A 12,422-nucleotide genomic window follows, 5' to 3' on the forward strand; every position below is an offset into this window, starting at 1 on the left:
TGTCAGTGAGCAACCTGTCACATCTACTGCATCTATCCGCCAGGGCTGTTCCATAAAGATTCTGATTGACCCACTTACATTTGTTAATTAAGATCCTCCACACACATTTTGCACGGTACATCAGTTATGGTAGGAACAAAGTACATGTACAGATACAGCTACGACCACCATTACGACAGCTGGTCATATCATCACACCTTTCACATCTAGCTACTGCATTTCTGTATCTGTATCTGTATCTATATAGCCGGTATAACCGCCATTAGGCGTAACACACCAGCTTTACAAGCACAGATCGAAAATATTATACATTTATGTCTGCGAGGGCTGTTCCATAAAGATTCTAACTGACCTACTTACAGTTATGGTAGGAAAGTGAAATAACACACGTATAAGGAGAAGTGAGTCAGGCGAAATATTCATTGCGGGGCCCTCGAAACTCCATGAAAAATGTTACTCAAAAGCTGTTTGGTAAAAAAAAGACAGGAAGAAAGTATTAGAGTCATTGAAATAAAATGACGTATTTCCCTTCCCACTTCTTAGGGAGGGAAAGATAATCATGATCTTTCCTTAGCTCTCGGTCCTGGTGGCTCGCTATTGGCTGATGGTACGTCCTAACTTTCTCATTGGTCAATTTTTAATGATGACGTGGCAACGGTTTGTGGTACATATATACCAGTGGTTGGACCGCATCAATGCATACCAATCGACTGCTCTGGTACGCTCTCTCTTGCCGTGGCATCAGAGGTATTCAGTTTGGCGCGAGATCAGTTCGTCTGCGATTTATGCCGATGATCTAGCTAGGACCAGTACCTTGCTTGATTGCTTAGGCACGTGCGGGGGTTTTGCTGGGCAAAGCATCTTTGCGACGTGAATTTTGCCAGATTTGCTGCCAGTACTCAGCGTCATAGTAGCGTACGTACGAGATCAGAAGAGTTTTTAGGTGGACTGATAGACCCCTAAAAGGTAGATAGAAGATCATGGCAGACTACGCATTGTACGGCGACGACCAGAACTACACGACGGACTTCAGCAAGCTGCCGTACTACAACTTCAGCGGCTTCCCGTCCTCGGCGTTCCAGCTCCCGACGGTAGAGGACCTCCTGGCCAAGGTGTACGTCTCCCGGGTGCTCCTCGGGCTCGTGTACTCGGCCATCCTCCTGGTCTGCACCGTGGGCAACACGCTACTGGTGGCGGTGGTCTGTCGCTTCGAGGGCACACGGACAAGGTAGGGCATTCTTCTTTCATTTATGGTATCTGTATGTATGTATCTATGTGTTGACAGCTATTCCACAGAGTAGGGCGAGTCTACATTGTTCTTTTGTCTAGTTCTGTTGTAGGCGGTTGTTCGAAATGTATCTATTATGCCGGTGTAACCGCCCTTCGGCGTAACACACCAGCTTTCGTATAGATGTTTCAAGATTCAATATGTAGTCATTGACATTTTGCAGGGTAATGGACATTCAAGTGGCATTCAATTGACAAAGGTAGTCAGTATCTGTATCTAAGTGTTGACAGCCATTCCACAGAGTAGGGCGAGTCTACATGGTTCTTTTGTTCAGTTCTGTTGTAGGTGGTTACTCTATCTGTATCTATAAAGCCGGTATAACCGCCCCTCGGCGTAACACACCAGCTTTGGTACAGATGTTTCAAGATTCAATACGTATTCATTGACATTTTGCAGGGTAAGTGACACTCAAGTGGCATTCAGTTGACAAAGGTTACAAATATTCACAACGACATATAGTATTGCACATGACATTATCTCCTAGCTGGCAAGCGTAAAAGGTTTCAAATGGCTGTACGATGTTGCACTGTATAGCATAATTTCATACAATGATCAAGACTGCCATAGAGATGTACCAACCGCGAGATATTTATCTAACTTTGTTTTTATTCTTTAATCCAAGAATACCTTTGTACAAGGCAATTTACTTTCAATGTATATTGAGTGTTTAATTATCATCGTACCATTCATGCACATATGCTTGTGAAATCTAAGCAAACCTGTGATTTTTTGCTGTTGGTTAGCTATTCCCTCTACCAATCCCGTATTATCATAAAGCCTAATATGTATACGCATAAATGTATCTTTTCACGCGGCAGCATGTATTGAAAACCTTGTATACCGTCTTTTATGGCCAGTTACTATTCCCAGCTATCCCATAAGTAATGAATTGTAACTGTGAAAAATTCAATATCCTTTGAGAACACTATTTTAAACCAGAAAGATGTGTTCTTATCAATTTTCATTAGATTTTCATATGTAAACTCTTAAAGGTGGCCATTCACACGGTAGCATGCACTGGAAACCTTGCGTACCGTCTTTTATGGTCAGGTACTATTCCCAGCCATCTCGCAAGGAATTCTAAATGCAAAAAAATTGATATCCTTTGAGAAAACTATTTCATACCAGAAAGCTGAGTGTGTACTTATTAATTTTCATTAAATTTTAATCTGCAAACGCTTAAATGTTTCACGTGATAGCATGCAATGAAATCCTTGCATATCGTATTCTATGGTTAGTTGCTATTCCTAGTCGACCCGCAAGTAATGAATTCTATATGCGAAAAATTTAATATCCTTTGAAAAAACAATTTCAAACCAGAAAGCTGGGTACTTATTAATTTTCATTAGATTTTCATCTGCAAACTCTTAAAGGTAACTATTCCCGCGATAGCATGCCATGAAATACTTCTATGGTTAGTTGCGATTCCTAGTCATCCCGCAAGTCATGAATTCTAAATGTGGAAAATTTAATATACTTCGAGAAAACTAGAGAAAACTGGAGAGCTGTGCACTCATTAATCTTCATTGAAAGCATGAGAAGACACCTATAATCCGGTATTATATCCGGCTCATGGTATTGAAGCCGATGAAATGATGTTATGAGTACAATGATACGACCTATTTATGTCAGTACAGATGTTATTTCACCCCTCGTAATACACACGCAGCGATGGATCAATAAAACCTGTTGTAAACCGGTTCCCAAAGTATAAATTGAGACAAGTGCAAGAAGATTGTAAATATGCATTATAAACCTCATTGCTGTTTCTTCTAATGTGACTTTTGACTTCAAGCGTTTTTCAACGAATTATTATGTTGATGTTGATGATACAGTATGTTACAATTCGTCTTAATTGATAATATCAACTTTTTTCGTTATTTTCTTCTGTCAACATTCTTCTGTACTTTATGACATTGACAATTCAGTCCAACGGAGCCGACGCTTTTACAACAAGTCGTATAATGGTATCAGTATCGTTGACAGATGAATTCAATTTTCCTTTATCGGTGCTACCCGGTACAGTACATGAATTATGTACGCCTATCTGTGCTGCAGAGCAAACATTACTTCACCCGCACTCGCAAATCAATAATAACATACTGACGTATACCGGGCTGTCGCCATCATCACTCCCGGCATCTGTTACCAGTTTAACAAGTCCGTAAAGAACTCTTCCAGAACGTTCCAGAGCCCGCCCGCACCCCGATATTTTACCCTCCACCAGGCCTTCCTACGGCGGCATGGATCGTAGAATTCGGCAAAAAAAGGAAAATTATGATAATAATAACAATAACCTTTATTGTACATTCATGCCCTATCGGGCTAAGTACTGGTATACAAACTAAAAAGAATTCTTGGTAAAGCACATATAATGACACTGACAGGACTTCTAATACTAATCTAAAACATAGTTTCTAAAGCTACTCTAATACATAGGTTCGTCTTCTTCTCGTCTCTTTGTGATGTTAGAAATATAGGTTGAGACGGATTTCTTTCATATAAGGCCAGTAGAGTCAGTAGCGTTAATAATCAATGCCCCCACGCTTGCAAGTGAAACCCTCTGGAGGCCAAACTTCCTGACAAATATTCTCCCTACAGCTTGCACAGTTAGTCTGGTGGAGAATGCCGCTATCTTATTGATCTGGTCAGTTGTGATACAACACGATAGGCGCTTCCAGCATGAAACCAGAATGTAATCTACAGTGGATGCCACTCGAAGACAGATGACAAAACGTCCAGACTATGCCTGATCAATACTTCACTTTTCAAAACACCTACCAACATACCAAATATTATTCGTCCCACGGTACCTTCCAATAATTGACGTAAAAAATTAAGCCAACGAATTCTTTGATAACAGAACAGTAAAATCTATCAATGCCCTCTGTCATTGCAAGGCCTCTAGACACACACACATCGTGTAAGCCCTTTTTGTGTCTATCACCTACGCCCTTCTATCTGGTAGGCTTCCTTTAAGAGTCAAGTTATTCTGACACCGCTGTAGTGATGATGATATGTATCAACCAGTTGTCATTTCTAATGGGCAATTAAAACGGCACTGATAATGATTCTGTCGGTTCCATTACCTTCAGGCCATACAATATCATGTTAGGCTCCGTGAATAATTTCATCATGTCAGTGAATGTCTGAAAAGCAAATTTATTTATTCACAACCAAGTATTTACACGAGCCGACGTTTCGATGACTGTCTCTTATCTTAGTCAATATTGCCTTGATGAAGATGCCTGACAGTCATCGAAACGTCGGCTCGTGTAAATACTTGGTTGTGAATGAAGAAATTTGCTATTCGTCGTGTTAGCCTGTCTGAGCCAGCACAGATGTGGTCACACCCACGTCTGTATTTGCAAGCCGTGCCTGATCGATAAAACCCGCTGTAGACTTTCCAGCGCCTACAGAACAGTTGAACCAACATCTATCATCACACTTTTCACATTGCGTCCTGACATCCACGTAGTGCGGGAGGGTAAAACCAAGGAAAAACCGATACAGCCAAATCTATTCCAAAGACCACATCTGCATAAGGACCGCCTGATCATGTTTTGGTGGTCAGTAGATTATTTTCTCCATCAACACAAGTAGTAAAAATCCTGTGATCATTTCGTTCCCTGAGTGGTCGCTATAGCTATACAAACAGGTTTGACTGTATACTTTATTCGACTGTTTTCTCGCGGCTGATTGTTCCGTGACATTTGTCTGCGTCGTTGCATACATATACACCTTGTATGGTGTGTGTTTGGACGAGATGGCTCACGTTTTGACGCATATGGCTAAATCCCCGCCTAACCCTAATCTTGGCGAGTTACATAGTATGTACTAGTGACAACATCGTGTTAGTCTGTCTGGGTCAGCACAGATGTGGTCAGGCGCACGTCTGTATTTTCAAGCCGTACTGGATCGATAAAACCCACTGCAAACTTCCGGTGCCCACAGAACACCCTCACCACAGTCTGGGGAACATTTATCATCTCATCACACCGTTCAAACTGCGTCTTGACATTTATGAGACCGAAACCACTAGCGGACTTAGGGTCTTACTTAGTAGTAGTTGGCATGTGGTACAAGCTCCCTCCCATATCGTTTTTGTCCTGAGCATTCATGCAGCCAATACCGTGGTAAACCTGTCACAGATATCCGTACCCTGCTTTTCATGTGCCATTTCTCATTACACCGTTCACTGTGTCTTGACATTTATGACATAGAAACCACTAGCGGACTTAGGACTTAGTAGTAGTTGGCATGTGGTACAAGCTCACACTTATTGAGTGCCCGAGCTGGGTTTTTTTTCATTTCGTTTTTGTCCTGAGCATACATGCAGCCAATACCGTTGAAAACCAGATAACCGTACCCTGCTTTACGCGTGCCATTCATCACCACACAGTTCAAACTGTGTCTTGACATTCATGTAGGGTAAATTCTCCTTAAAAGGAAAACATGATACGCTCAAGCCTAGTCTAAGACCACCTGGCAATGTTTCGCTGTTCCGAGGATTATTTTCTCCATTAACCTATGCAGCAAGAATCCTGTGTATAGTGACCACTTGTCAAATGTCATTTTCGTCAAAGTCCCCTGAGTGGTCGCCATATGAACAGGTTTGACAGTGTACTTTATTCGACTGTGATCTCGAAGCTTCTTCTTTCATGACGTCTGTATGCGTTGTTGCATCCATGCATATTAGGTTACAGCCCCGATTGGACCTTTAGGTTCCAACAGATACAAAGCACGCAAAGGAAGACACTGTGTCAATCTACTCAGCATGCTGAAGGGAGATCTGAAGCACAAAGTACAAAGGGCGACCCCCCCCCCACTCCACAACAGAAAAGAACTCAAGAACTAAGGGAGCTCGCAGAATGCAAGGCAAAGAGAAAGGCAAGAGAAAGATGAAGAAAGACTGAATGCAGTGAATGCAGCTGCAGGACGTTTCAACGACTGCAGATGCAGAGATCAGTGGATGATGACAATGATGCATACATATGCACCTTGTAAGGTGTGTGTCTTACGAGGTGGCTCACGTTTTGACGCATATGACTTGACCCTTTTGTTGACAAGTTACATGTACATACTAGTGGCATTAACTCCAACGCCACTTCCCCGAACATCTCAGATCAGACGGCCACGACTTCCCGAGGTAGTGTTTCATTTCTCCACCGGGGAGTTTTCGCGGTTGTTAAATCGCCCCCCTGAGAATGGTATGAAGTATTATTTTCTTTCGAAGTCTGGCAGGACGTGTGAAGGGCGTCGTTTAACAAGTATAACGAGCCAGAAGGGAAATAGATACACAGGGCTTTGAAGCAGTTTTAGGCTCAAATGGTGGCCCTCTCTCCTTGTTATCTCGATTTAAGAACCCAGGTGGTCCCGAGAGCGGTAATAGTGGCGGCGATTGATTTGATAAAGGCGCACTGAATTGTAAAACGTGAACATCCTCTTCTGACGTCACATACCTTTAACATAACATACAATTGCCAGGATACATGGTTTTCAAAAACTTGATGCTACAGTCACGGAACTTTCCCAACACCCTTCTAAGATCTGTTAGGGGACGGTGGTTACTTTCACTTTTCGCCCTAATGTTATGTCATGCCGTCATGACTCGCTTCTTCAACCAACGCTCGCGGTCGCAAAAGAAATATTGCACATTGCGGCTAGATCGTATGATCGCAAATATGTTCTTTTGATGTCTCCAGGAGGCTAATGCCTTTTGACCAGGCCTTCCTATGGGGCACTGTAGAATTCGGCCAAAATAGGGTGAATGACTGAACAAATGCGCAGGTGACCAACCCCCCCCCCCCCGGTAAATATCCTCCCTATTCTAATATCAGCGTAATAGATACTAAGGCCGCAAAAGAAATATCGCACATTGCGGCAAGAAAGGCTTCGAAGCATGATCGCAAATAAATCTTTTGATGTTGCTAGGAGGTTTTCCTTCAGGGATCAATACTGCTGCGTACATTTCTCGGCAGGAAAGGTCAGAATAATGTCATCGCAACAGACGCGATTTAGCGAGTCGGAAGAACTAAAGCCCCCCTCTCACTGGCCCCGCGGCACGCTGGCGGCGTCGCTGCGGCCGATCGAATTGACAAAGCACTCAACGAATTTCATCGACAAAAAACGAATCTTTTTTAAGCTTTGTGTGTTTTGTTGTCTTTTTGGTCATACGTTTTGAATGATATTCCCATTATAAAGTCAAGGGTAACACAAATCCAGTTTAGAATGCAGCGATGCCGCCAGCGTGCCGCGGGTCCAGTGAGATGGGGGCTTGATTATAAGTCTGCCATTAGTCGAGGCCTTGATCTATGATGGGGCGCTAAAACCCGATTATTGCAAGACGGACATCAGGTTCTTTCAAGTGAGCTTTAATGCTGTATTGACGTCAAAACAAAATCTTGGCCATTATTAGAGCTTAGTTACTACCGCGAAGGTGTTTTTGTCTCCCTGCACGGAGGTCTTGCTTTCGGTGTTTCTGGATGTTTGTTTTCTTGTGTGTTCGTAGTTATTTGAATATGCTGTCCGTAGAGTGTCAGGAAGTGAGTTGTAACGTGATGTCACCGCAAAGGCCAGATGTGCAGAAGTGATTGGGAGTAAAACTCAGTGGTGGTAGGTACAAATAGTCCTGTAGCTTCTTGAGGCTGTAGGAGTAGTGGGTTCTTAATCCACTGTGTCTAGGGCACGGTATTGATGATGATGATGATGAATGCTTGATTCGAAAATAAATCCCTCGCAGCCTGTATTGGAAGGTGGAGCTCAACCCTCAGCAGGTACCCTTAGAATTAGTACCCATTTTTACACCTGGTTGGAGTGAGGAAAGTCGTGTGAAAAGCATTTCCCAAGGGCACAAGTTCAGTGACATGACAGGATTTGAACCGAGGACTTCTGGGTTCTGGGCCAAACATCCTGCCGTTACGCCACACGCCCTAAGAGGTGGTAAACTTAGTCGTTTATCAGACATGGTAGACACTCCTGGTCATTGGGGTCAATGGAAGAAGCCCCTAATTCACGGGAAGGTGTTGTTACTGGTTTGTTTGTGTTTTCGCAGTTATATATTCCATGTATGTTGGTCACGTTCACCTTAGAGTGACAGGAAGTGAGCAATAGACACATGTTATGTTAATCAAAACCTTATTTGTATAATTGATGAACTACAATTAAACAAGCCTTACGAGAAATATTTCACTCTAGATATTTCACTTAATTGACATATCTATTCAGAGTTTTGGTATAAAACCTGGTTCTGTCAGATCTTTCCTTAGTCCCTGACGAAATAAAGCAGATGCTGTCTAAAACGTCTGACTGTTTAAAAATTGTATCCAGTTGCTTGAGTAACTATTTTTTGGGTATCTTATTACCTGGATGTCTAACCTACATCAACGTATCTGAAGGAAGTGTTTGAATGCTGGGCCCCAGCAGTTCTGTAATGAAAACTTTTTCAGCACAATAAGACGTTCTGCCAAAAAACAGTTTTGCCCTCTGTGAGTCCATTCTACCGTTGTTAAACCATGCATTCTGATTATGCCTACGTAGTAGTTGCTTTGATGTCGACTCACATTCCCCCATCTCTAGCTCTGTGTAACGCCACAGTCTCTTCTCTCTACCAGCCTATAATTACTTGCGCAATACAATCAGAAGAAGAGAAGCCTTCCTCTGTCTCTTAATGACCATTGGGTTACGCAAAGCTCATTCATCATCAGTTTAATGTTCCCCGTATCCCGTTATCTGCTCTTTGATACTGATCCGCTACAGCTAAATCTATATCTTGTTAGGCTATAATTTTGCGTGCAATATAAACCCGAATCTTTTTTCTCTCTCTTAACGGCCATTAAATCAAAAGAAGACTTTGGTTTAACGTTCCCAGGCCACATTATCTGTACCTTAGAACTGATCTCCTACAGCTAAATCTAGTTCATTGTTGTCGGCTTCTACGTGCAATATACTACTAATCGTCTCTCTCTCATAACGGCCATTAAATCAAACTTTGAGATGACTTCTTTGTCATCGGTTTTACGTTCCCATGCCACATTATCTGTACCTTTATAATGATTCCCTACATACAGCTGAATCTAGTTCATTGTTGTCGGCTTCTACGTGCAATATTACCACGAATCTGAATCTTCTCTCTCTCATATAACGGCCATTAAATCAAAAGATGACTCCTTTGTCATCGGTTTAACGTTCCCGGGCCACATTATCGGTGCCTTGGAACTGATCCCCTGCAGCTAAGTCTAGTGCATTGTTGTCAGCCTCTACGCACGGGATGATTTGGCACTGGATTACATCTCTAATCATCTTGCCATCAACAGAGAGGGATGTCGGATGATTGATGGATATTAGAACACATTAGTGTAAGATCACGGATTTGTAAGATTATGGTCGCTTTGACCGTCCGTGTTGACAGGAAAGACACGATTGGAACAACCAGAATCTGACTTGATAAACCCTGTGCAGATAACCGCTCTTCGGTGCTGCACAAAGTCAGATTGTATGCTAGAAAAACACCCACGCATGCAAGAAACATATTAAAATTCTACAATGTAAATAAATCAATACCACCCTGACAAAATGAGGCTGAACGTAAAAACATGACAGCAAGGCTGTTGTCCATGCAAAATTCTATGACGTCCTTCGTAGCCTTGAAAAGGCTTCGAGTATCAAATACCCTATCCCGGTTATAGCCGGGCCCAGCACACAAGGCATGTTTCTGTATCCCTGATAAAACCGGGACTGGCAGCTTTAGGGTTAAGAAACAATTTCATTAACACTCCCATTCCACTAAGGCGGCGAATTTCAGAGATGAAAAGCGAATCTTTTTACGCTTTGTGTATTTTGTTGTCTTTTCAGTCATACTTCTACATTTTGCATGATATTCCAATGATGAAGGCAAGGGTTACATCGCAGCGCGATCGCCGCCTAGAGGAAAGGGGCCTAAGTGGTGAAAAAAGCTTAGGGTATCAAATACTTCAAGGATTTCAGTAAGTGGTGAAGGAAAGTGGCTCTTATCCGTTTTTATCTTTCTGAGTGCAATAACATACGGGTGTGGTGTTAATCTGTAATAAGATTACAAAGCACGGCAAACAGAGCACACAGCTGATAGTAATGAAATTCTAAACCACTTTTCATTGACGTCATGGCAAGGATTCAATTTGTATGGATGACAGAAACTTTCGCAAAGAAGTGTTAGATGAGAGGCAGCATACATCCGGAAATCGCGCAGACCTTGTAGTTGTAGTAACGCCCACGAGAGATGCTATCCAAACAAACAAGAGGTTTTATATCCGGTCATTGGCCCATTGAAGCCCCATTCTCTTGAAAAGAGGCAGGATTGATAACCAGTACCGCTGGCTATGTAAATCATCAACGCTCTCCCTAATTCGTTTTGATTTTACCTAGTGGCTTAAGTTCTTTCTTTATATCTCAATCCCTAACTTCGATCAAGGCCGACGTCAAATTTCATGCATGGATCCCAAGGAATGAGGTTCAAACCCCGCTCGGGGATAACTGTAAAAGGATTGCAGCCGTCATTTCGGATGGGGACGTAAAGCCAGCAGTCCCGTGTACGGATGAGTTCCAGGGGTCAAACCATTGAATCCAGAAGAACCAAAGCATGTATCCAGAAGAGTAGGGGTGACCAGGTGCACATGGCTGAAAACGTGAGCCGTAAGGAAGCCCCATTGCATTACTCTAGCTACTTGAAAAAGCACCATGCTTCACTTCAATCAACGACGGCTGCAGTACGTTCTAAGATACACCGCTGCCTAACCGCAGCATGGCTGAAAACGTGAGCTGTAACGAAGTCTCATTGCACTACTTCATGCTCGAAAAAGCATCATTCTCCACTTCAGTCAGCGACGCCTGCTGTAGGTTCTAAGATACACCGCTGATTAAACGTTATAAGTGCTATCTCAAATCAGCAAAGTGCACAGGAGATGCGTGCCACTATCCATCCGGAAATCGTGTAGATCTTATGTAACGCCATTGAGAGGTTATACCCGGACAATAGCCCAAATACAGCGATGCAATGTGTCTCTTGAAAAGAGGCAGGATGGATAACCAATACTATTGGATTTCGAAATCAGCACTCTCCCTAAAGCTGTGCAGTAGTGAGGAAAGTCTTGTAAGGCTACACCAAGTAATTTTTATGGATGACGTCCGCGCGCTCATTGATTTTGGTCTGTTCCCAGAAAAAAAAAACACAAGAAATTCCGCTTCCTGTAACTATGACCAAAGAGTTCATTTAAGATACTATGTTTCTGCAGGCCTGCAAAATCAATGGGATATGGAAAGAAACAAGACAGGACAACAACTGCTGTTCAACTTCAACTGATTTATTCAAATTATTGCTGTTTTCATGATGAATACAAGAATTGCTATTTGCTACACTGTGTTCTCCCATTCAATTTGTGTCCTAACATGTGTCGTCGACAATCATATTTCAAATCTAGGCATCTTGTTTTTTTCGGCCCTTCTTGTTTTTTTTCGCGCTCTCGCATTAGATTAAGGGTCTCCAAAGGACGTCATCCATAAAAATTACTTGGTGTAGCCTAAAGTGCATTCCCAAGGACACAGAGTCAAGCCAGGAGAGTCGAACCAGTGACCTCTCGATTTTTGGTTTGCTCAACATTAGCTACTCGTCCATTCGACGCCACCTCGGCCATCCGTATCTACCTACCTACCTAACGTATAACGGCTACGAGAGGTTATACACGGGCATTAGCCCAAATACAACATATATATACAAGAGGCAGGATCGGCAACCGTACCGATGGATTTTGAAAGCTACATTTTCTCTAATTCTTTTATAATAAAGTAAACCATACGGGTAACCCACAGGGTGGTGATATGTGTTCCACTGGGTTCTGGTGATCAAACGAGAAACGTAGCGTGAACAGATATGACAAAGATAGATTTCAAACGCCACGTTTTCCTCAATTAATTTGAAAGTAAATCATACCGGGATGCCCCTCTGTATGTAGGTGATATGTGTGCCACTGGGTTCTGGTTATTAAAAACCGCGAAACGTATAGCATGAACAGACATTACGGAGAAAGGTTTCGAACGCTACGTTTTCCTTAATTCAGTTGAAACTAAACCATACCGGGATACCCCACTGTATGGTGATATA

The 12,422-nt window shown here is 42.5% G+C and overlaps 1 protein-coding gene across 1 annotated transcript in view; it reads left to right on the top strand.

Moving 5' to 3' along the window:
- The first annotated feature begins 980 nt into the window (after positions 1 to 980).
- LOC136422493 (prokineticin receptor 2-like) overlaps positions 981 to 12,422 on the top strand; it is a 34,566-nt gene continuing 23,124 nt past the window's right edge. Inside the window, exon 1 of the mRNA XM_066410263.1 lies at positions 981 to 1,228. Coding sequence (XP_066266360.1) covers positions 981 to 1,228 — 248 coding nt within the window. The remainder of the gene's footprint in view (positions 1,229 to 12,422) is intronic.

This window comes from Branchiostoma lanceolatum, chromosome 17 (assembly GCF_035083965.1).
Source record: "Branchiostoma lanceolatum isolate klBraLanc5 chromosome 17, klBraLanc5.hap2, whole genome shotgun sequence".
Lineage (NCBI taxonomy): Eukaryota > Metazoa > Chordata > Leptocardii > Amphioxiformes > Branchiostomatidae > Branchiostoma > Branchiostoma lanceolatum.